The 26,297-nt window shown below is 38.0% G+C and overlaps 1 protein-coding gene across 1 annotated transcript in view; it reads right to left on the bottom strand.

Moving 5' to 3' along the window:
- The window catches only part of AKAP9 (A kinase (PRKA) anchor protein 9), a gene marked incomplete at its 5' end in the record, with an annotated part of 57,514 nt that overhangs the window by 15,749 nt on the left and 15,468 nt on the right, over positions 1–26,297 (bottom strand). Inside the window, 14 exons of the mRNA XM_009875174.1 lie at positions 816–934; positions 1,594–1,660; positions 2,063–2,566; positions 2,940–3,086; positions 4,137–5,219; positions 7,018–7,197; positions 7,478–7,630; positions 8,059–8,163; positions 8,266–8,442; positions 11,351–11,470; positions 12,020–12,252; positions 14,667–14,879; positions 20,200–20,362; positions 25,647–25,858. Of these exons, the coding sequence (XP_009873476.1) occupies positions 816–934; positions 1,594–1,660; positions 2,063–2,566; positions 2,940–3,086; positions 4,137–5,219; positions 7,018–7,197; positions 7,478–7,630; positions 8,059–8,163; positions 8,266–8,442; positions 11,351–11,470; positions 12,020–12,252; positions 14,667–14,879; positions 20,200–20,362; positions 25,647–25,858 (3,476 nt within the window). The remainder of the gene's footprint in view (positions 1–815; positions 935–1,593; positions 1,661–2,062; positions 2,567–2,939; positions 3,087–4,136; positions 5,220–7,017; positions 7,198–7,477; positions 7,631–8,058; positions 8,164–8,265; positions 8,443–11,350; positions 11,471–12,019; positions 12,253–14,666; positions 14,880–20,199; positions 20,363–25,646; positions 25,859–26,297) is intronic.

The raw sequence follows: 26,297 nt of genomic DNA, 5'->3' as shown, positions 1-26,297 counted from the left end.
GAATGCCAGTCTTACTATTATTAGTACCACCACCACTAATTTAATCATCATAATAATAACAAAAACCACCACCATCACATTTCATACATATGCTACTCCTAAACTGATCAGCATAAGGAAGTTAGTTATGCTTCCACATATCAAAGCCAGAAGTGTCACCCAGTTCTTTAACATGTTCTGCTGTCTGGCAGGTATAAAGAGGTGTGGTTTTCCTCGGTGTCAAATGAAAATTCTCAAAGTTCTTCTGTCGAGTCAATACTCCAATTTTAAAACGGTTGCTGATGGAAACGGACATTGTAAAAAAGAAGTCCTGGGAAGCTTCCAGGAGAGCTTCGCAATGCACTTTTTGAAATTACTATTAAGCTAGGGCTTTGTTGCAAAAGACTTGCTTTATTTTTCTTTTTAATGTGATGAAATGCACGATACCCGTACTTTATAATGAACACCTTTATTTACTTTCATACTGTAGTTATTATTCTACACCTGCAATAAGAGAATCTATAAAATGGTGTCATATATGATCATGACATTATCATTAATACAGAGTAACTACAATAAAATACAACTAATAGTAGTTATATTTCTCATAATCAGAATTAAGGACAAGTCTACAACTATGCAAATCATTTAACAGGCAAAAATGCACATCATTTATCAGAAGTATTTTTAAATGTAGTAAAATAGCTTTAAAACTTATCTAAAACTTTAAAACTTATCTAAACGGCCCTCTTTTCACTAATCGAGCAGCAGCTAATCTTAGCTCCTGGTAGCATCACTCACTTTTGTTCAACAACAAACAATCAGTTCTATTTTACCTTAATCTTTTTTGGAAGTAAATCTGTTGAAGTTTCACCTTCATCTAAGCCTTCAGATATTGTGTCAGATCCCTGGGTGTGAGCAAGATACATTCCTTGACTCCAGTCTGAACTGGAGTCTAAAATAAAAGGAGAGAAAAACATGAAAGCTGGATTACTGTGAAACTTTGAAGAACAGGCATCAAAGAAGTATTTTTGTCTGTTGCTGTAACAGGCAGTTGCATGTCACCAGAGTTGATTCTAAGCCTGAAGACTATCTGTTATATAGTTTTTCTTTTTCAGTTTCAAAGCTGTAACAGCAAAACAAAACTAAAAAAACCCCAAAACAACACCTCTGCCAAATCATCTCCTCTTCATATGCTTAGCCTTTGCCTATGAAAAGGTTGAGATTAAAAATTTTTATTGCTCTCAGAAGTAAGTACCTGTCATCATCTCCCACTGCTAGGGAATCGTACCTGTGAACTCCATCACAAGGTAATGAAGTTATATCGAAGAGAAAATGTAATATGTAAGAACAATTCAGGAACTATAGTGGGAAGAAAAAAATTCGCACCTGATGCCCTGACTCAACCTATCTCCACTCTTGTAATTCTTCTTCCATAGCAAATTAATTGACGTGGCATGCTCAGCACCTTTTGTCATTGCAACGGGCTTCTGCTTCCATCTGGGGAGTATTTGTTTTTACTTTTCAGGGCACAGACTTTTAAATGGTAAACTTAGTAACAGAAAAGCAGATTTAATTTAAAAGGCTGTTTGAAATCTATAAAAAGTTTCTTACCACTAGAACCTCCATCTCTAGCTTGATACAGTGGAGAATGTGCTGCTAATCCAGAAACTGGGATTCCCTATATTTAGAAAAGATAACAAATCAAATCTTTAATCAACCCATGCTCACTCACAATAAGGGAGCTAATTTTAAGGAGCAGGAAAGATATAAGCCTCTTTGCTTGGTTTCCCCTGCAATCAAATCAAAATGGAGATGAAAAAGTTGGCATCCAACAGGGTGACTCATGCTCGTCACCACTCCACAGAGCAGGACAGGTCCAAGGCAACAGCGTCAGAGAGCCGAGCCACTTATAACTTATATTGCTGAGGAAGGGGTTCACAATCTCTCCCAAGGCCATGGAAACATTAGAACACTTAACAGCTTTGTACTGAACACGCTGTGGCTCACATTCAACCGACTTTAAATGGGAATTCTGTAGCAGGAGCAAAAGTATGAATTGAACACAAAATAGGATACATACCTCTCTAGTCTGTAAAGTTTCTATGACCTCCTTTAAAGAGTTACACTCGTCAGTCAATACTTGCACTGCAGCAAACTTCTCTCTCTTTAATGCTTCAGATTCAGAGATATGCCTTGTCTCCATGTCCATGATTTCAGCAGCATGGAGTTCTTGCATTTGGTCAATTTTTTCAGTAAATTCTCGTATGATCTCTGCAATCTCTTCTGAAGAACATGCATTTTGCAAATCCGTTTGGATCTGTACGTTTTTAACAAGGACTGGGGAAGTTTGGATGCAGCTGTTGATTTCCACAGTCTTGTCTGTTTGCGATGATGAGTTTTTTCTACTGAGAGCAGACTCGATGGCCGACAAATCACACAATATTTCTGCATCCCTTTTACTTGCAGCTTTTGTCATTTCCTTGTCCCTTCTCACGTAACTTGCAAGCTTCTCTTCTGCCTGAAGTAGGTTCTCTTTGACTTTGCACAGGTCTTCCTGAAGATGCATCAGATTTGCTTCTTTTACCTGTAAACATGGAGAATCTGAATTGCAGTCCTTCCAAATAATTGAAAAAACAATGATTTCTAAAGCCCAAACAGTCCTCCATACCACCAGAGCTCACTTTAGGGCTTTCTTAAAGCAGTTATGACACATGGCAACGAATATTACCTCCTAAGAAATAGCGCTCTAGATCCACTATTGTGCTGCAGTGCACTGTAAACCCACATACTTCTGCATCAGCTCTGCTCCACAGACGGCAGGTACCGAGTGATCATTTTTATTAGTGGCATTGTCAGTGTAAGGTTAAAAACCCCACAGACTACAGCACATGTATATGCACAGTAAGTCCTATATAATGATTTGCTTTAAATACAGCATGGAACAATCCAGTTCTTACCACTAGTTCTTGCCGAAGTTTTTCTGCCTTTTCTCTGTAACTGCTCAGCTCCTCCTTAGCAGCCGCCGCTTCTTCTTTAAGTTGCTGTAGTTCAAGTTCATTAATAAGTACATTTTCTTTTTCACTTGCTGTGAGTTGTGCTCCTACCTACATGGCAACAACACAAGATATGGAAAATGGTGAAGAATCTTGTGAAGAATCAAGTATTAACAGCACAGATCACTTTCACGCCAACTTAAAAAAGCCACAAATAAACACACGACAGGGGAAAACAAATGAATGTTACCTGGACTAACATAGCCTCAAAAAATGAAGACTGAAAGACTTTTCCTACATTAGCTCCCACAAACTGGACAAGCATGGGGGAAAAGGCTGTCGTCTTTCAGAAACTGGCTGCGTCACACAGAGAGCACAGGGAGGAAGGTCAGCAGAGAGTAAGAAATGAAGTCTGACGATGTTAAATATACAAGGCATTTATGACACTCATTCAATGTGCATTTAGATGGAAGGTCTTAGAACCTTTCCTGGCCTAGCACTGGGTTCCATGATGTCTCGGAACTTGACGAGTTTCAGGAACCAAGGCCGCGTTAGGGCTCTCAAGCACAGTCAACTTGGACTGAAGGGTTTAAATTCAGAGGCAACATTACCAGGGGTGGATGGAAGGCAGAACGAATGTATACTGGTAAAAACTACTGACAGGAAATATATCTTGAATCAAGACAGGAAAGCATGCAAAAGTAAAGCAAATTCAAAGGATACACAAACAAACAACTTTCCCCACTGAAAGAAAACCTTGTACAGACGGATTTCTATCCCTCCCTTATTATTCTGAACCCTCTCCTAGATAATTTTTATTATTTTATTTCCTTACTCCCATGCCGTGTTAAAGTGAAACTCACTCCACTCTATGCCAATTCAAAGTAAGAATAAGAAAGCATACGTCTAAAATTCAAGATCACCCTACATTTATGAAAAGACAAAGTGTTTTTGATGCAAAATGGAAAATTTTAGTGGGGTTCACCTAAAAAACCAACCTTCTCCTCCTTTTAACCCCAGAAATGACAGAGATGATGGTCTACCCCACACAGCACACCACTGCTATCACTAGTGTCATTAAGAAGTGTTTCATTCGTTACTGTTTACATAAAATAAGAGATTTTAGTGAAAACAAGCCAAAAGGCAATTGCATCTAATTACCTGATCTGTCTGTGTTTCTTCTTGCTTAACGTATTTCTGAATCTCCTCTTTCTGTTTTTCTCGAACCTCTTCTAGTAATTGCTGAAGTTCTAGAAGCCTCTTTTCTTTCGCTTCAGCTTCCTTTTGGGCAACTTTCACATTTTCTTTTTCTAGCTCCAAGTTACAGTTTACCATTGCCAGTTGGTCTTCCATCTTGCTGAGCCTCTCTGTTAAGAGGGATAATTTTGATTCTGTTTCAGTTCTATCACTCACACCTTCTGTCTGGACATTCTTGCTTGCTTCCTCCACACATTTTGAGGCTCCTTGAATTTCCCACAGGAATTTCCTTTGCTCTTGAACTGCATTTAGCTGAACCTGACTCACAAGAGCAGCAGCAACTTTTTCCACTAGTGTCTTTTCAAGTTCTAATATCCTCTTCTTAAGCATTTCTCTTTCAGCTTTGCCTTGCTCTTTCAGGTCTCTTATTTCATTCTGGGACTGGCACAGTGCTGAATCTTTTTCTTTAATGCATGCCTGCAGTTGCTGCAGTTGTACCTCCATCTTGCTAAAGGCGACTCTTGTATTCTCATCTGAAGAGCTAAGCTGAGATTGATCTAGGAACTCTACTTTCTCACATAAGCCTTCTTCCACTTTTTCAGTTTCCCCAGCGTGCCTATCTTCTGTTTTTTCCCTATTGCCTTTCATCAACACACACTTAAATTTCTCTGTTACTCTTTCATGCTCTTTTTTTAATATACTTATTTCCTGCTTTAGCTGGTCCATTTTAAACTTAGTTTGCTCAAGCTCATTCTTTGTTTGAGATGCTTCTACATTTATTTTTTCTACTTGCTTCTGCAAAGCTTCCTTTTCTGCCAGAACGGTTTCAAGCGTGTGTTTCAGACTGTCAGCATCTTCTTGAAAGGCAGCAATGTCTGCAGGGGCTTTTTGGTCAATATTTGCCAGGGCCTGCTGAAGCTTATCAATTACATCATGCAACTGCTCTATTTCCTCATCATTTTTTTTCTTCACACGTTCTTGATCGCTTTTCAGACATTCTACCTGGGCTTCAAGCTCCCGTATATGCTCATCTTGCTCTTCAATAACCTGGAAAAAAAATACAAGGAAAGAGCTTCATCATAGGTAGCTATTAAACTCCCTCATAATTTCATTCCTGGACTTCGCAACAGTTTAATCAATCATTGAAACATGTTGTAAAAGAAACTATGTCCTCAGTGAATTTCTTAATGGGATGTCTCCTGTAAAGTTTATGAGAACCAGGGGATCTCCACCTAAATTCATTACTAAAATAGCCATCCTTTTTCCTTTATCTCTCAATACTTCAGTATATTTAGTTAAATAGACCAATAAGATGACATTGTAATAATATGTGCAAAAATATATAAATGTGACTATATAAAATTAGAGGGGCTGATTTACCAGCCAAGAATTTATTTTTTAAAATCCACAGAAACTAGAGAAAGCTCAAAAACACTAAATCAAATGTGAACAAGTCATTGAAAAGAACAGTGATCCTGGTGACAGCTATCAGGTCAGCGTAACATCTTCTGTTCTTCATAAAATAACAGAATAAGCAAGCACAGAGGGCAAATACGGCAATTAAAAGAAAAGCACTTAGTGGGATGAAGATGCCTAAGGGACTAGGAAAGGGATTAACCTAAGAACAACCTAATAACACTTAACACTGATCTCATAAGCAAGCAGAGTAATTATTTAACGTCCTGGAAAATATAACTGAGCAAGAGGACGAATTAAGAAAATGAAACTTCATATAAAAGTAAAAGAACCAATCATTAAGATGAATTATACCCAAATCCCAGGCATTTTTCTCAAAGCAGGAAATGCAATCATATTACTGTGCTCACCATATAAAGCAGAACACTTCTGGATTCCTAAAGTATGATCTTTTCTATATCCAATTTCCTAAATCCAATCAAAGTTTTGTCATCATTCACTGAGGTTCATTACAATTAAATTTTGCACATAAGAGTAGCTTGCTCAGAGCGCTATTTTAGAGGAATCGGATGCCCTAGTAGAAAGTCGCCCTAAACATTCAATCAGCTACTGAGGGGCAGCAAACCCCCTGTTCTTACCTTACTGAATAATACCTTCTTTGGGGTTACAGCTTATGACTAATAAATTTTCACATTTAAAATGGTTAGAATGCAAAATTCATCCACTAAAAAAATCCAATTTTCTTTCTACAAAAAATGTGAGACTGAAAGCCTGTTTCTGCTGTCTATATAAAACGGAAGTAAGTCAGAAGATGATGAAGCTCATTATCATAAAAACATGTAATTGAAAAAGAACAGAAGGGTACAAGTGTTAAATTTCAGTAAATAAAAGAAAGATAAGTTTGCTTCTTTCCTTCTTCCTCTCCATTTCTGATAAAACCTAGCATTTTTTTTGCACATCCATCATGCTTCAAGGTGGATTAAAGATGCTGCCAACATGAGATCACGTAGCACAAAAAATCAACCACTAAAACCCTATGAAATCTAGTCTGATCCAGCAGGTGTCACTGAAAGATAACACTCAAAGCAATAGGGAAAATGGTAAAATTAATGTTGAGCTATCTACACACTACTAGGTACAGACATATTAGGAGAGTAAGGAATGAAAAAGAATTTAAGACAAAAACTCAAGCAGAAATAAGCAGAATAATTACAAAAAAGCAAACAAAATTATCCCTCACAATAAACGAGACAAAAGACGAAAAAACAATTTGGATTAAAGCATTATTTTCAATTGAAGCATTTGCATTTTTAAATTAAGGCAGCAATAGAAGATAATGTAATTGGTGGGAGGACAGAGGGTTTGGTTTTTTCTACCAACAGCGAGCAACACAAAGCAGGACTCTGAAAGAGATTTCCAAAGTATGTACTTTGTTGTCAGTTGTGAACTCAAGCTGCTGTTGCAGTTTTGCAATTTGTTGATGAAGATGGTCTATTTCCTGCTCCTTCTCCTGCATGATGTGAGCGAGCCTCCCAGCCACTAAATGATGGTCCTTTACGGTGGCATCTTCAGACTTCCGAAGAGCTAGTCCCAGTATTTCCATTTCATCCTACCAAAAAAAACCCCAACAAAGAGAAAACGACCCAAAATCACATTACAGTTGTACATAATGTTTTCTGCATTTTCTTGTATGAGTATTTAAGGTATAGGAATTAAAATAAACAAATTGCATGGAATAAGACGTAATTATATAAGCTTTTTAATATTTTGCAAGTTGAACTGTAGGATGCTTGAGAAAGAGGAAGCATTTGCCATCTTGCCTTCTTCCAATACTTTATTTCGGGGGAGAAGGAAGCTTAAAGCTCTGAGCTTCTCTGTTACACAATTACCTTAAATAATTTGTTCTCTTGTTCAAGTTCTTGCAAGTGTGTAGTGGACTCCTTGCGCTGAATTTCTAGCTGCATGTGCAACTGCTGAACTTCTTCATTTTTATTTTCTAGCTCCTCTCGAAACTGTTCCAGCTGTTCCTCAAGGTTTGTGACCTACGTTTCCAAAACGAATGGTGGAAAAGGGGTAGACAGCCATACTAAAAATTAAATGTCATCATTTTCAAGTGCAATGTCTACAGTAAACTGGTTTAGTATGCACAAACAAAAGAATGTGTATTCAGTGACATTCTGAATCCTTAAACTGAGTAGAATTTTAAAATCCACTAAAACCTAGTTGAAATTCCTACAAAGTTTTTCTTAACTGGGCTGAATTTTGATTCCAGAATCACTCTTTAAGTCATAAGCATTAACACAGACAATAAGAACAATTATCCTGGCTCACCAGAGAATTAGTAAGGGATTTAGACTGCTGTCTCTCTGAACTGTTACAAAACTTCAACTGTTTAGCTCATTAAACTCAAAGTAAAAACCGGCAACTCAAAACATCATCAGAAATATGGAGCGTTTCACAGGCATTTTACCTCCTTTTCCTTTCTGTCCACAGCTTCTCTTTCAGCTTGCAGTTGCATTTCAAGAGGTAATTCTCCCTTTACTATGATGGTGCCAAACTGTTTCCTTTCCTCCACCTTCAAATATAAAAAATAGCAATAATAAACGAATAAAAAATATATACTGTTTTTGTCTCAAGAAAATAAGTAGTAAACACATAATTTTAGACCAAGCAGTACCTTTTGCAAGTTATCTGCACTGATGATTAAGGCTTGTTCCAGTTCTCTTATCCTGCATTCTAATTTCTCAATTTCTTCATTTCGTTCTTGTATATCTCTCTGAAGTTGCTCCTTAGAGAGCAAAAGCTCACTGCACTTGTCTGTTTTTTCTTTTAGATGATTTGTTAACTGTTCGACCTGGTGACAGTATGGCAAGAAGATTAATGTACCGTGCTAGACTGGAAGGGTTTGCTAGCAATAGCAACAGCATTCATTTTAGACACCAAAAAAAAAATCCCTCTCCTCATAACAAAACTTCTACTCTTTAGGCAAAATAAATGTACAGTTAGGATACTATAGTGCTACATCCATCAAACATAGTGTGTTTTTAAGGAGCCTTATGTTTCGTGCTCTCTAGAACTGACCACCTTCTCCTCCTGAAGCCTTCAGACTCCAGTCAGTTCGAAGCAAGGAGCACAACACCCCCATGCAGCCCCTAAAGAGATACCTTCAACATCTATGGACGGAATGTCTCGGCCTCAAGGCCAAGATGCTATTTGCACCCTTGAGGAATATCACAGTTCTAAAAATCTGTGACAAATTCATGCAGAATAAGGAGTTGATTAGTGACATACAGCCATATCCTAAAACTCAGTGGGTCTTTGACATGGAAGAGAATTGCTATACTTCAATCTCAGAAGTTTTGTCTTCTTGCTGGGTTTGTTGAATGGAACCAACCACATGTGCTGATATAATTTCACTTTCTACAGGGGACAAAGCATCCAAATAAAGCATTCCGAATCTCAGTAGTTCAGATGTCGGCGGCTCAGAAACAACGTATCAAAGGAGCAACTGAAGTAGTAGAGATAGGAATGATGCCAGTTCCAGCAGTATTTCAGAAATGATTCATGGAAATTACAGATGAGAAAAAGGTGTAACAAAGCCATGGGATTACGCCTGATGCCCAGAACGAGGACCTGAGTTAAACTAAGCAATCGAGCAAGAGACATGGAAAGTAATGTTTGTCCCACTCAAGAAACTGATTTCAGTATTTACAATTAGGAAGTTACGATGTAGCCAAAAGGTAGAAGACTCAAAGCAATTCAATAGATAGGAGAGAAGAGGATCAGAACATAAAGCTGACAGGATGGTATTATTGACGTTATCCATCCATCAGTAACATCAAAGTCTGAAGTGACCACAGAAAAGTCCTGAGAGAGAAATGGAAAAAGAAAAATCAAGTCTAGAGCAGACTCTTTATGACAATCCTCCCTGGACTAAGTTGACAGAGTAAGCTGAAACTACAGTAAAAAAGAAACAAAGTTTTCAACAGAAAATGCTCACATCATTTATGCAAAGCGGAAGAGCATTTCAAAAACCGTGCAGCTATGAATGAACGGAGCAGCTATCTCAGAGAAGCGTGAGCAATATTTATGAAATACCCCAAGTAACAATGTGACGTCAAAATAGACTATGTAGTAAGGTTAGGCGCCTCATTTGATAAAAGTCAAGTTTAATTATTGAAAATGGTGTCTGTCATTTGTCATGTAACACATTCAACACCACTCAGATCTAAAATAGCTGCTACACCTGTGGTGCTTGCAAAAATTATCTTATTGTCTATCTTTCCACCTACTAAAAAATTATCTAATTTAAAAGTATCTAATACAAATCTCAGAATTTTAACCAGTTACAGCTGCCTTTTATTTTAAAGCATGCTTTAAACTTTCATTGTACCCATATCTGCCAGCTTAAGAGTATATACATACATGTTTATGTGCATATAAACTGGGATGATTTTTATATATAGATTCTGCATAAAAAAATGGGGCAATATTCGGCTATTGAACTTGAAAGTTTTTTTCCTGAGAGTTCTTTTGGGGTTTTTAAATGCGAGAATATTAACCAAGAATTCACACACTACCCAGGCCTCAAATTCTAAACAGAGAGGTAACAAAATGAACATCCTGGATTCAGGAAAATTAATTATGCTAAAAAATCTCCCCCATCTGTGGAACATGTCAACAGGAGAGGAATGTGCACACACTTTGCAGTAGTAGGAAACAGCTACAGAACTGCTCTGTACGTGTTGGTTAATACATATCCAGCTAATTCCAGAAGATTCACTGTTTACAGAGGCTGATGACAGCCACAACAAATAGCACTGACTATTTTCACTGTAAGACTTGTTACAAAACTTTGCATTAAACTACATTAAAAAAAACCATGAAGTACACATCTAAATTTGAGAATTAAAAGTAAATAAATATTTCCACAACTTACATCTCACATATATAAGTTTATGTCCTACTACTGCCTATGGTACTAAAATACATAATATAGAATACAAAATATTGCTAATATTTAAGAATTGGATTATGGCAACTGAGTGCCTCAGTAAGAACTTTGATTTGAAAATTGCAGTGTAACCTAATACTGAAAATCAGGTAAGAAAATCATGCAAAAATATCAGCCTTGCAGGACACAAGAAAACCCACAAAGAATAAAATGCATTTTAATTGACAAATATGTCATCAAACAAAACAGGCAAATGCTGCATAAAATACAGCATTTGCATTGCCGCTGCTTTTCTTAATTCAGCTGGGTCTAAGAGTTTTCTGTGACTCCCCTGAGTTGCCCTTTTATAGTCACTAAACGTGTTTCAGGTGAGGCAGATTTTCACTGAGGAGGTTCAGATGTCCCCAGGGAGCACTAATACATCTCAGGTGCTAAACCCTGGCAACTCGATTCCTTCAGCTGTGTACCTGGATGCCGCAAAACAACGTAAGAATACATGAAACTGCTAAAGCACTCCTGAATGTTTCCACAGGCTTCTGAAAACAGTTAAGTTGCATGAAAGAGCTTGTCTCAAAGTTAGGAGGTCTCCATACATTTACCGCTAAACCCAAACAACCAAACAGCCTAAAAAAACCGCCAAAGCACAGTTCCACTGCTTTCCCCCAACATCTTGCCCCTTCCCTCTAAGGAGACTGGCAGGTAAACGGGTGCAGGTTAGGTACGCCATAAAACGGCTTCATTACAATCAATATCTTAATAGCTGTCAGCTGAGTTTATATTCCTTAGTCTGAGTAATGAACTGTGTTACCTCTCTGGTTTGATGCTCGTTGACAGGCTGAACCCTTTGTGGAATCTTAAGCTGTTGTTCGAGCTTCTGTATCTCTTGCTGGAATACGTCTCTCTCGTGCTCTCGGTCAATTGCTTGCTCCTGAAAGTTGAGAAATCATGTGGGCACACCATTTGATTTTAAAACTCTCTAAATTAAGTACATTACCACTGCTTATTTCCATTCATGTGAGGCTGGCAATAGTACATCAGGGTTTTTTAAGGTAGCAGGACCTCTTGCAATCACCATTAAGAAGAACTTTTTTCATCACTTGGGGCCTGGCACAGACTTCAGACTAGTTCTAACAGACTTCAGTGAAAAACACAGGAATTCCACAAAATGTTAAAAAATAAGGTCACAAAAACTTACATTTCCTCATTAATTTTAGAAGTTTCCCATTATTTTAAACATTCCAGAAGCCTAGAAAGTTACAACTACAAATACCGAGAAGTCCCAAACAAGCATTTCAAATGCATGTTCTATTTTTAAAATATTAACTAAATTCTCGGGATAGAACCTATAACACTGTTACTAGCATGTGCTTTATTAGGTTTACTTAAAGTAAAAAAAAAAAAAAGCATTTCCCACTGAACCAAACCTCAGTACAGGTGCCCACCCACCTTCATGAAACTAGCCTTTTATCATACTTACATCTAGAAATTTTCGTGTTTTCTCAAGCTGCTTCTCCAAAGCCTGGTTTTGCTGCCTTAAGTCCATTAATTCTGCATTTTTTTCTTGCTCTAGCTCTATGAAACGATTGACCTGTTCTTCCAAGTCTATTTCCAAGACTTTCACTTGCTTCTGAAGGTCATCATACTCTTTTTCAGCTTGACGCTGTACCTCAATTTTTTCTTTCATTAGCTTTTCTGTTTCCTCCAGCAATTCTGGTTACAATAAAAGCATCACACATCACTTTTAGACATGAATATTTAGTAATGTCACGAAGCAAAACCACTCCCCAAGGTATCCATGCTGTACTCTGCAGAAGGATGTGAACTGGTTTGGGTTTTTACTACTTTTTTCTTTTTTTTTTTCTTTGAAAATATACTGTCTTTGGAGAAATAATCAAGATAACCATAAAGCAAATTCATAATAAAATTACTGTCCTTTAGTTAGTCTTCAGATGACTGTTAGTGAAGCTGCATCAGGTCACTTCCCTGTTTAAGTTTCATATAAATTAACAGGTCTTTGGAAAATTGAAAAGAAAAGAAAATGTATGGGTTCAAAACTACACCTAGAGTCAGCACAGGGGGTACCAGTGAAGTGCCGAAAACCCAACCCTCTTCTCATCCCCAGCATCAGGGAAAAAGCAATCCACTCCCAGTCTTCATCCCAGAACGTGATATACACAAATAATTTGAAGGAAATACTGAAAGACTCAGCGAGGTTGCTGGGCAGACAGAGAGGGGAATCACTGACCTGTAACTGGAGCTTTGTAAAATCAGTTACTGTATGGAAGCCAAATTTTGAGTTCTCACAAAAAAGCTGGCAAGCGTATATAGTAAAGCCCCAAACCACCCTACTAAGACTCTTAAGCCACAGCCCACAGAAGTAACTAACCATACACATCCCTCAGGGTAAAATCCAAACTGTAAAGTGCAATTACATTTGGAGAAACTTTAAAACATGATCAATATTTAGACAGAAACAACACAATTTACTTTCACTGTAGCAGAAAGATCCTTTGGGCACCATCATCTTACATCATGTTTAACCAGTCTCATTTCTGGTAACCATTACAGATCAATGTCATACGGTATTTAGTTATCAGAATGAATGACTCAACAGTATTTGGAAAGAAAAGGAAAAAAGGCTACAAAAATATCCCTCCAATACATCTCAGTATCTGTAATTCATACGTGAATAAGATGATGGTTATTCATGAATTTGCTTATTATGTTTAGAAATTATGAGAAATGATGTTAGTGAAATGTAAAACTGAGTATGAAATACAACATCAAAGCTGCAGGCCAGTAAGAATTGCAAGTAATATCAGTAAGCCAAAAGCCCAATAATCCTGATTAACGATGTCAGTATGTGTAAGTCTTCCACCCAATTACAGATCGGCCATGCAACATACAAACACACCTGCTTGGGAAGCTGCATCGACTGCAGCATCTACTAGGCCTAGGAGAATAGAGAGAGAGAGAGAAAACAAAAAAAAAGAAGCAAAGTAACTCACATGCCAGCTATAGTCTTCTTGTGGTGCAACAACGTAAGAGAAAAATGAAGCCGAAGATAGGTATGGCATTTAATGTCAAAGTTGTTGAGATAACAGGGAATGCGGTGAGTTATTTGGGTGTGCATGATATAAGTACCTACACATATTTACAGAATTCTTTACCCTCTGGTTGTTATACATGAAAATAACTTTTTAATAGTTATTTGTTATGTTTTAGGTTTCTAAATAAACTGTTTCTAAATAAGACAAGGATCTGTACTAGAAAGTAGGAAGCAATAGGTTGATCTTAAAATTTAGTTGGCACACGAAGTGGATTCGGGAAATTGCACATACCCAGCAAGATGTGTAATGTATAAAAATAACCACCTTATAAATTGTCATAGACTTTTAGAAATTAAATAAAACAGCTATTTCATCCCACTATTTACAATGTAAGCACTGCAATCCTTGAAAGATCAGTACTTCTTAACGCTGTTCCAAAATCTTCCCCTCTAAAACGTAAAACATGAAGTTATTAGCTTATGGATGAATTAAAAGACACATTTACTTCATGAAGGTAAATGCTTTTTTGAGGTAAGCAGTTAGCTAGATTACATTGACATGACATTTATCTGGAACTTTCACCATCAGTGCTGAAAGGTTTCATTACTGGCAGATAACAGGCTTTCCTTAGCATACAACTTTTTTGCCATTCTTACCCAGAAGAGGAATTTGTTAGGAAAGAATATCTTCAGTGTCTAAAATAAGTATATATATATTGTAGTTCACTCATGATCTGGAAGGCATGCTTGCTACTCCCTATGAAACTGTCTGGAAAGTATTTAGACCAGTACTGGTAACCATAGGTGCCAACTTCAAGATATTCCCTCTTCAGTGGCAACATAAATGTAAGCAGATTTTCAGATGTATCATGCTTTTGCTGGCCTAAAGAACAACTGTGATTGCGCAACGCTTCTGAAAACTTTTCTTGATATTTAAAGAATAAAAAAAAATGTATGAAAGTACCACATTTTGCCCTCTCGCATTTTTACTGTATGACTACAAAAAGGAGGGGAAGAAACCCTTCATCAACATTACTTAAGAAAATCTCATAGGAAGATTGTGAGGAATACATACGCTGCTCAACTGGCCCCGCATCTGCTCTCATGGCGTTCTTCTGTCTGGAGAGTAACTCCCTTTCCTCCTGGATCTGCTGCTGTTCAGCCTCTAACTCCTGCAATCTGTTACCTGTACACAGTAGTTCTTGCTCAAGATGGTCAATTACATCTATTTTTTCCTGGAGTTGTTTTTCCAGAAATGCTTTTTCATCTGCGTAGCCATCAATGAGGCCTGTAGAACATCAGTTTTGGGTGAGATTTAATAAACAATAAAGAAAAATTTGAATTTTTTGCATGGTGAATTCCCTACAGCGTTCTCACATGAATACACATGCATGCGAGATACTCCGCACCCGCCAACTACTGTCCTTGCTGTTCTTCCGTGATGAACAAATTACAGGAAGCAAAGCACAGGACCACATAGCTCTTGAGGGTTTTTTTCAGTACAAGACCTCCGAAGCAAGCAGGAACTCCAAAGCCACAGAAAAAAAGTGTAGTAAACACAGGAGAAATGAAAAATTTCAAATCAATTCAGGCACCATTTTAGGTGCCTCAAGACATTTATTTGTCTGACCTCAACTAGTTTCTCTAAGGTCTGTAGGTTGAGTATAACACAGATGCCTCCAACATCATCAGGCACCCAATCTGACTGTAGGTGTCAATGTTTACCACCGGAATCACCTCCAAAAGCCCTGTAACAGCTGACATTTAACAAATTTGATTTCTTTACTATTAATGCACAATTTTTCAAGCAGCACAGGACAATTAATTATCTTTTTAATAGACAATTTGGGACACTACCCTGAGAACATGTCTTGTATGCTTTTAAAAATCGCTTCATAGTGGAGCAGGCTATCTGAGCAGGAGCTCCATTTCAACTTTATGAATGATATTATGGCTGTAAGAAACGGCACCGCCTGGGACTGATGCAGAACTGAGCACAAAGCTAAAGACTTAGGATAAAACCGGTGAATTTCCTTGAAGTCTGTACAAACTAAACGGAGATCCTGCTATGGTACTGCCTTCAGAGAATTCACATCAGTCTTCTCAGAAACATCTGACCCCAGAATACAAAAGACGTTTTTACTGAGTGACAGAAGTTACTAAACAGATGTCCCAGATTTCCACGGTAAGGAGTGTCGGTCATGTCGAATACTGATGGGTCCAAAAGACAGACAGGACATCAGTCATAAGAAATCTAAACTTCCTCAGCTGGACACACGCACCTATCTCACAGGTTTCTTCTTACTAAGCCCAAAGAATCCAAATAGTTTTTCTGAATATCAAACTATTTCCAACATGAAAGTACTTTATCAGTATAAACCTATGGTCTTGAGTCAGTATTAAAATGGATTTTACCCTGGCTTGAGAATGTAGGAAAATTAAAGAAGTTTCCATTGGCTATCAATGCAGACAAAGTGAAATCTCTGTGAGCACTTCGTTTCATATCAAAGGAAATTAGGTAACACTGGCCTTTGTGTGTACAGTCTGAGAAATACAGGTCTGGTGCTCACGCGTACCATTCACACACTGCTGACCTATCTTTTTTTTTCAGACTTGGCTTCACAGAGAACACAGCCACACAGAGGGACTGGCTGTTGAAACAAAAAATACTGAACTAGAAACGTAAGTAACAACATTTCAAAAATTTGACACAATTCTAGTAGTTATTCCCTCTGTATCAGATGCTGTTCAGAATGAGTACCTAAGAGACAGGGAGTCGAGAAAGCATTTCCAGGTTAAACGGAGCAGACACTCCCACCAAAAACGTATGACCAATGAAGAAATCATCTGCTAAGATCACGTGTCATGGTATTTATCCCTGCTTTTTTTCCTTTTTTTTTTTCCCCTTAAAGATGCAATCAAGTTGTCAGTGTGAACAAACTGGCATTAGCTTTACTATCACATTAGATAAGTCATACCTGACACCACTAAAACACTAGAGGTTTGAAAAAGTGTCAGCTGCTGCAGTTTTTGTGATAGGAAAAAAAATGATCAAAAATGACACATTTTTTCTCAAGAGAAGACAAGAGTACCTTTAGATGCATAATGAACTAAGACACTTCTGCATACCTATCAAAGGAATCTGGTAAGAGAATGCAGCTTGGCTTTGCCAGGGCATGCTCACAACACAGTTCGATGAGCAGAAGAAATTAAACAAAAAGGGTTCTACAGTATTTCTGTTTTGTTATACCAACACAAAAAAAAAAAGGCGCTTGTCATTTAGAAGCGCATTAAGTTCAGAAGTTCACAGACAAAAAATGGATGAAAAAAGATGTAATTAATTCAGGAGTTAAAAAGCACTAAAGCAGTAAGAGGGACAAATGAGATGAATTCCTGCAAAGGACTAAACTGAATTAATTCTTTACATAGGACATAAATCTGCACCTAACCTAAATGCTCAGCTGTGCAATGTATCTGTCTAGGGCTAAAACTAACAACAAATTTTGTCTCTTATATTCCAGAACTGTTCATGAACCAAATCAACACAGTCAGTCTCTCAAGTCTTAAAAACTAACATTGCCATTGTCCTGATTAAAAAAAAAAAAATTCCACTTTATGCACTTCCATGTTCTTCAGTTTTTGTTCCCAAGTATGACATTATCAGATAAAATCCACAGAGTGCAAAACACAGCTTCATAGCTCTCACTAGATTTTTGTGTTTAATATACTTTCTTTGCTAGCAAAAACCACATACTTGGCTCATCTGTTATATCTCCAGATCAAGCTCTAGTGGAAGATTGCAAGCATTTAATAAAATTTTTCACGTAAATTCTGCCTTCGTTTACAGATTGGAGAAGACCTTTAAGATCATCGAGTCCAATCACTATTCTAACACTGACAAGTCCTTGACTACACCATGTCCCTAAGCACGTGACTCCTGAACACCTCCAGGGAAGGGGACTCCACCACTGCCCTGGGCAACTCATTCCAGTACCTGATAATTCTCACAGCAAAGAAATTCTTCCTAGTATCCAAGCTAAACCTCCCTTGGCGCAAATTAAGGCTTCTTTCTCTTGCCCTATTACTTGTTTCTTGGCTGAACAGACTGGCCCCACCACGCTAGAGCCTCCTTTCAGGCAGCTGTAGAGGGCAATGAGCTCTCCCTCAGTCTCCTCTCCTCCAGGCTGAACAGCCCCAGCTCCCTCAGCCATTCCTCTACCACACGTGCTCCAAACCCTTTCCCAGCTTGGCAGCCCAACTCTGTGCCTTCTCCAGCACCTCAGTGCCCCTCTGGGAGTGAGGAGCCCAGAACTGGACACAGCACTCGAGGTGCAGCCTCACCAAAGCTGAGCACAGGGGCATGATCACCTCCCTGCTCCTGCTGGCACCACCATTCCTGAGCCAGCCCCGGATGCCATTGGCCTTCTTGTCCCCCGGGTCCCACTGCTGGCTCATGTTCAGCCGGCTGCCCATCAACACCTCCAGGTCCCTCTGCCGGGCAGCTCTCCAGCCACTCCTCCCCAAGCCTGTAGCGCTGCTGGGGGTTGTTGTGGGCCAAGTGTGGGACCTGGCATTTGGCCTTATTGAATGTCATTGAGTTGGCCTTGGCCCAGTGATGCAGCCTGTCCAGATCCCTCTGCAGAGCCCCTCTGCCCTCCAGCACATCGACACTGCCACCCAGCTTGGTGTCATCTGCAAACTTGCTGAGGGTGCACTCCATCCTCTCTCATCCAGATCATACGGGCAATAATGTTACCTAGAAACTGGGCATCTAGTAAGAGCTTGCAGTTCCTTTGCTGCTCTTAGTTTGTTTGCTCGCCTGTCTGGTGAATAGGATAAAACAATAACGAAAATATGCAGATAAAAAATGGATAATTGTCTTGTTCTACAGGATGTCACCTTCAAACACAGTTATGCACGCACTCTTTGCAACAGAGTTCTGCACAAATGGAAACGTATTTATTGTAAATGGAATGGCAAGTTTGTAGTTCTTTGTGGAGAATCAAAGCCAAAAAATACAGACCTTGAAGGCAAAGCAACAGAGATTAAGTTCATAATAAAAGCTTTTTAAATGAATAGTCTCAAGTACTATTTTTTTAAATTAAACCCATGCAGACAGCTCTGACATTATGATGGATTCCTGCCTTTAAATAAAACTTCACACTAACCTCTCTGCTATGTCCTAATGTATTAGTCTATTTTACTTTATTACTGAAGATTTGTGAATAAAAATTCTGTCAAGACAAAAATGTTATCCTCCTAGGAAAGCAGCAACAGACATAAAAACTGACTATGTTCTGAAATTTATCAATATTGAATGGTTTTGTAACTCCACCTGTGCAAGAATATAAATTCTTAGGTCATCTCTATTTTGCTGTAAGATTTCACCTTTTCTGTGTCTTACAATGTGTCCCATAAAACATTTGTTTTGCTCTTACTTTAATAATTAAAAAAGTAGGAGTGCTTCTTTCAAGTTTAGATTTGTTCCCCCTGCCTGAAAATCAATTTTCGTCCTTTCTAGTTCTGCTAAAGCTGTTGAAATGCTGCAGCCAGTACCGGTGCTGGTGACACACAACACACATGCTGTGTGAATTGACAGGCTACCAGTTGTCCCTTGCACCACGTTTTAGACACATGGCTTAGAAACCTGCGCTTCTTTTCAAGTTATGTATGTCCCAGCTATGCACAGTGTGTGAACTCATGTTGGATTATCTGTCTACGTAAAAAGAACAGGAAGGCCGGCAGGGTACCATTTCTCCAGAAATAATACTTGGCTATGAAATTTTACTCTATGCTACCACTATGAAACAGAGAAGTCTGCTTCAGAACTAACTAAAATATTGTTCTGCTTACTACTACAAATATCCTGCTGACAGGGTAAGTGCTTTTAGCAACTCTTCCAGACGCTAATTACAAAGTAGAAATTCTGGGTGAAAACAACACATTTAGCTATCCAATTTAAAGCTGCCTATAAAGAATAAACGAGGTGTCTGTCAGATTTCAACATATTTTCCTGACGTCAGAACATTCTCTTGTCGTAACACCCTACAGCTTTTAATGGCTTCCTTAATACAGTTGCAAATACACTTTAAAAGATCACTTCAAACAGAGTGCAAATTGAAACACATCACCACCATATCACCAAATGAAGAGTGAAGGTTCTGCATCTTTCAAATCTTTCAAAACCTTACTGGACACAGCCCTGGGCAACCTGCTTTACTCAGTCCTGCTCTGAGAAGGTGGATGGAACAGATGATCTCCAGAGGTGCCTTCCAGTCTCAACTATTCACGATTCTATGATTCTACATGGTCAATATTTAAGCCTGTCTGCACAAAAATGTTATAATGAATAAATTCATTTTGAGGATAATGACACGTAGCCAAACTATAATGTTTAATAAGCCAGACAACAGTAAGTGAGACAAAGCTGGGAAACAGGATCACAGAGTGATCAACGTTGGAGGGGAGCCGTGGAGATCATCTTGTCTATAACTATCTGGAAGGCTGAAAGCATTCTAAAATTTGCAAAGAAATGGATCTAATTTGCCAATTCTTTAGCCAATTATGAGTGGGTGCAAATTTCACCTACTCATCAAAAAGTTACTCACCTTCAGCTTTACTAAGCTCCAAAGCCAACTGCTCTCTAGCTTTGGTTTCTTCATTAAGACGTTCTTGCAGTTCTTCCTGATACTTGATGAATTCTGTGGCCTCTTGTTGCTTTTTGAAGGACTCTCGCATGAGTTCTGTCTGAGTAATTTTAGCATGTTCAAGCTACCACAAGAAAAAATGACGTAAGTTATAGAGAAACCAAAGGTTTTCTGATAAATAAGTATCCTATCATGAGTATTTAATTAGCAGTTGCTTTACAGTGTGATGAGAGCATTGGACAGTTGATAAGACCTTTACTGAACACACATTCATGCACTACAATCAGATGAACTCAGCACAAGAGTAAGCAAACAGGCTTTGTCAGTATAGTGAAGCCAATGCGCCACCTGGCTAAATCCGTGTCTTCGGTCCGGTAATCCCTGGTTTATGAGTTTACTCTAGATTCACCTTTATTTACATATGAGTTTTGTATTAAATACGAGTATGCTATCAGCCACCATATACTCGGAATGGCTAAAAAACATTGCATAAAACTGGGAGAAATTTTAATATAAATTGACACAAGTAGTTCTTCACCTCTTTTTCTTCTTAAGATGAAGATAAATGAGAATGTCAGGAAAACATGAATTTTGAATATACTGCACTTTTCAACCAATGAGGCAGTAAAGCAATGCTGCTTTCAATTGTGTCCACCAAAGGATTTTTTTTCCCTTCTCTGCTTGTATGACAGGTTAATGTTTAGTATGTATTGTCATTACGTCACTATCCTAAACTACTGCAAAATCAGGACTGATATGCATAACATTGTATACTTACTACTCAGTTTAGACATACCCAAAGTGATAATTCAAAAATAATTAATATTACTATTATAAAAGCAAAATAATAAGGAAGGAACATTAATGCTAGAAGTTTTGATTACACAAAAAGCTTATGTAAGGTAACAGCAAACTGGAATCAATTACCACGAAGATTTCTACTTCTCAACATTTACAGCCTACATCTAGCTCTTCAAGTTAAAAAAAACCCAAAACCATCCAAATTGACAAAGTCGACCCAGGCATAAGTTCTTTATGGGGCTTATATTAAAAATAACTTATTTTGAATACAAAAAATGTCAGAAAATGAAAGAACACATATTTCCTGCTCATCCCCGTGGTTTGGTTTTTTTCCTGGTTAATATTATGCAAATTGCCAGGCATTTGGAAGATAGTAACATCTGTGGCTACAGGTTATAGAAATGTATTCTTTCTCTCAATTTCTTAAAAAGTAAAAAGTTTCTCACCATCTCCAGCTAAGTTCAGGAGTATGATTAGTTTGATTTAAAATCTCTGAAAAATAGGTTAGCAATATTTAATAGAACATTGCATAAAAGTTTATCCACTTATTACTAAATTACACTTTGAAAAGAATATCTGAATAATCAATACATTCTACTTCATAATATATTGAATTTAAATGCTTTCTTTTCTACAGCGTTCCTTTTTAGATGGACATCATTAGCATGAACTATTTATTCTGACAGGAGTTAAAGAAACATATAAAAATACTACAGCTATATTTCTGCACTGTGTAAGAAACTTTAAAAATCACAGGGCATTCTTACGTTACCCTTACATTTTGAAGTGCTAAATGAAAGACACATCTCAAATAAAAAGGAAACACCTGATAGCCTTATTGTGCATAGACAACCATAAAAATGGTTTACTTGGATGTACCAAATGCTGCAGCTAAAACTCAAAAATTATTCTCCAGGTCCTTTCAGTAGTAACAACTCAAGGTATTATTAAAAATAATAGAGGGCAAACCAAAAAAGAAGCACAAGCAAGAACATGATTTTTTAAGAACAAAAATTTCTTCACAAAAGAAAAATTTCTTCACTGAAAGCCATATGCAAGCTTGTGCTAGTTCACGTTACTCGTCAGTGCATGACAGATAGAAAGGACTGCACCCCCACCCTCCAAATGTACATTATTCACAGTGAGAAAAACGTAACGTAGTAACTAACTTGGAAGTGTTTTAAAAAGATCTCTCTATTTATTTATTAAATAATTCAATTTATTTCCGTATCTGCTAAATTTCTTTTGTTGGAAAAGAACAGAGAGAATTGTATAATTAAAGCTTTCTCGGTGCCTATTAAAAACCCTCTAGGAAAAAAGCCTGCCAGCAGTACACAATAAGTTCAATGATTTTTCACTGCACTCTCTGCCTTTTAAGTTGGTTTAAAATAGACTTTCTTTTAAAAACTTTTATACTTACAGAATAGGGAGGCGTAGGCAAGGAGATTTTAGAAACAACTTTTAAAATGTGCCCATTTTGTTTGTGGCTGAAGTGAAAAATGGAAGTATTTACAACTACAGAATTATTCTCATCCAAGCGTTCAGTGAAAGGAAAAGGATATGGTAAAGGCACACGAGATTCAACCTCATACGTATCTTCTTCTTGGCCCTCAGTCCACAAACCACTAAAGAGACTGGATGCCCAGTAGGTGCGGTAAGAATCCATTCCAAAAAAATATTGCTGCAGTTGTCTTCTCAGCTGTCCCATGGGTATCTCACACTGGCTAGTCTGGCTTTAGCAATTTCTGACAGGAACGTGTAGCAGAACACGTGCATTTAGCAGCCCCAAGACACATATTGGCACGGTCGGAGACAAACCTACTCAGAACCAGCAGGAAGCTGAGGATCACCTTCCTCAGCAGAGGAATTCAGGAGCGGATTAATCCAGAACAGAGAGCAGTGCAAGAAAGCTTTGCAGAGTCACTCCTAAATGTCCTTCTTAGAGAAGTTTCACATGAAAAAGCAACAGAAATCTTCCAGTAAGAGCTGGCAGGTGATTTCCAAGGCAAGGAAGCATAACTTCCTTTTAGCTGCACAGGAACATCGCAGCAGACAAACGAGCTAGCAGAATGGAAAATAAGAACGATCTTTTGTCTCCACTATGGCAAATGAAAGAGAAAGACACATAGGTCATTATTTGCCTTCATTCTTGCTCTTGGAGTTAATTCAACAGGAAGAACTCTCTCAAACTCTGCTAGTTTAAAGGCTTCCTGTTAGTCTCTCCCGAGCGAAAGAGCTGAGGGGAGTGGCCTGATTTATTTACCCGTACATACCACCAGCAGGTGGAATTTGAATCAATACACCCACTACACGCCTTGCCTAAAAGGGTCAAACTGCGCTGCAGCTCTGAAAGCGTGTGTTCAGACAGGTCTCGCATAGTTACTTTGAAGATTTTGCCAGGTTTCTCTCACTCTTTCAAGCTTATTTCAAGAAATGGATACATGGCTGCATCCACAACACAACCAACTAAGAAGAAAGGTTAAAAACTTTTCTGCCTGTATTTAGTTTTAGATCATAAAATTTTTCAGAGCAGAAAAAGTATTCAGTTTCTGAATGTTTAAAAATAATTGGCAAGCCACCTACAAACCCTAAGTATATACAGGAATCGTACATAATCCAGCAAGCAGGCAGCAAACACTGCAAAGCAGACAAAGCACCTCTACAGAACTCAGAGAAGACAGCAATATTTATACTTCGCACTGTGGGAGGGGTGAAATGTGTAAACAGATTAACATTTTATTAACTTAAAAAAAACCCCACAACAGTATGATCATCAGGGATAAATCAGACTCAGAGAATGTTAGGGATTGGAAGGGACCTCTAAAGAGGTCTTTCATGAAAAGAAAATGTCTGCGTGTATGTGTGTGTGTGAGCGCGCGTGTGTTTTAGCCAAAATATAACTGTGTTGCTGATACTGGCGAGGTCTCACCTACCTACAAAGCTACCAAGGGAAAACAAAATTTCTTGGTAATTGACAATAAATAAAAACAATCTGGTTAGAATATACTGAGTATATCATTGTTATCATGAAAAGTAAATCCTTACTGCATAATTATCACTCAAAGAGTAAAGTATTTCAGTGTTATGTATAAAACTACAGCATTTAAAAATCAGCAGTGAAACATTCAGGAAACAGAAGCACCAACTGGAATAAATAATTGACAATACTTCTATAATAGCAGCATGAATTCTTAGTTCCTGTAAAACTTCTAAGTTGCTTTCCTTTGTTTCTATCAAGTGCCAAGCATATTTTTTAATGATTCCCATATATTGGATTATGTATGTATCCTTTTTGGTTATTAGGTGATGCTAGGCCTTAAGCTGAAAACATACTTCAACAAGTCAAACATCTCTTTCTAACTGAACTCAGGCTCAAACACAAGAGAGCTAATGCAGAATAAGTCTGCAAATAAACGCAATGACTTACAAGATCCACCAGACTCTTTGCTTTAGTAAGCCGGGGGAGGGTTGCTGAACCTGCATCTAAACAACTTTTGACAAGTCACAGATTAGTCTTTCTTTTTTGAAAAAAACAGGAAAGAGTATCAACTTTATGTTTGAAGTATTTTTCAAAAGCAACAAATAAGCTTAGAACTTTTAAAGTATTAAACAGCTGAAATTTCATACTACTTTCATCAGCACAATTTTTTTTTCCCATCAGTTTAAATACTTAGGACTTAGACATTCTACACCTAGAGACAGGGAAGCCCAAGACCTTTTAAGTCACATCATTACTAGGTTAACTAATAGATGGGTCTGTAGCAAAAAGTATGCTGTATCCTTTGAATTCTCACCTCAGATAGACTAAAGAGCTGAATATAAAGACCAAGTTCTTCAAGAGAGCTAAAAAAGTTCCAGTGAAATACCAAGTATGTACTTTGATAGCTTCAGACCGAGATGTACACCATCTAAAAGCACAGGATATAAGCAGTACGATTTGAACTGACTGTGCCAGGTACAGAGCTCTCATTTCAATTAACACGTCAGCGCTCCACACAGCAAGTGTGCCGACAGCAAACAGGAAGGAGTACCTATATGCTGTCCCTTCTCTGTAGCCTATTCATGAATCACATACCTCACGTAAACACTGAAGAGCCGGAGCGCAGACTCCTCTTCTGATAGCAAGGTGGATATGTGTTTAACTGGCCATGATTAAATCGCAGTTGGAAGAGACAACAGAAGAGCTCCACCTTCTTGGCCAGTCAACTGACTAAAATGTGTGTCAAGAGAACTGGGCATGGTTCCCCTTGAACCTCCCTCTTCACAAGGGCCAGCTCAATGTGCCCTGACACCTCCTGTCTCATCTCTGGACTGTGGCAGAAGGCAGATGACCCGTATGAGCAATGAAAGCCTGCCCTAAACTGACAGGCTTGCCCAAATGTCGGCTTCCTCTGCAGTCCAAAGCAGATTTCTAACACAAATAGAAGTTGATCAGCATATTCATGCTGGAGCAGACTTTTCTGGGCGTAGGCACCTGAAGTTTTGTTTCAGCTTTCAAAATGAGCCTGTAGGTTTTAGGCTTATAAAAATACATTCATAAGAAGAATAAATAAATAATAATAATCAAGACACAAAATTCAAAATACTTCACTATTAGATCATCCTACCTGATTTGAAGTTTCAGTGATAGCTTCCAGAAGCTTTTCAACAGCTGCTTGTAGTCGAGAACTAATATTCAGAATGAGTTCTTCATTTTCAGGATCTATTTCCACATCGCTTCCTGCAAGATGTTGGCTCAGAAGTCCTTCATCCATTGCTCCTGACCACATATTGGTATCATCATCTCCCATACTACTCCCATGATATGAGGAAGAGGACTCTGAAAAAACAACAGTTACCTTTTCACACAGACTGTCAGCACTTCACAACATGACAAACTCTACACCTGAGTTACATTAGAAAGGCAAGTCATAAAACAATTAAAATATTTGTACTGGTCACAAAGACAGAAGGGAAATACTGCATACTAAAATCTGCACAAACAAAATACAACAAAATTCAGACAACTTCTCAGGGCAGACTAGAATAGAGAACATCAGAATTCAGCATTATTATTACTGAACCAAAAATTGATTAAGATGGGGAGCTGAACAAATCAATTGCAGTGCAGGAGGGCCGTAACTGTCCCTTCTGATGGGACCTTATTTTTAGGAAAGAGCAGTATGACTAAAAGAGTAAAGAATAGTAAATGACTGTTTAGCAGTGAAGTTGCAATACTGGGTTATCTTTAGATTTAATTTCCTTGTTACTCCATGAAC

Source organism: Apaloderma vittatum, unplaced genomic scaffold (genome assembly GCF_000703405.1).
Source record: "Apaloderma vittatum isolate BGI_N311 unplaced genomic scaffold, ASM70340v1 scaffold15468, whole genome shotgun sequence".
Classification (NCBI taxonomy): Eukaryota; Metazoa; Chordata; class Aves; order Trogoniformes; family Trogonidae; genus Apaloderma; species Apaloderma vittatum.
The sequence above is the reverse complement of the archived record's forward strand: the minus strand, read 5'-3'. Positions and strand labels throughout refer to the sequence as shown.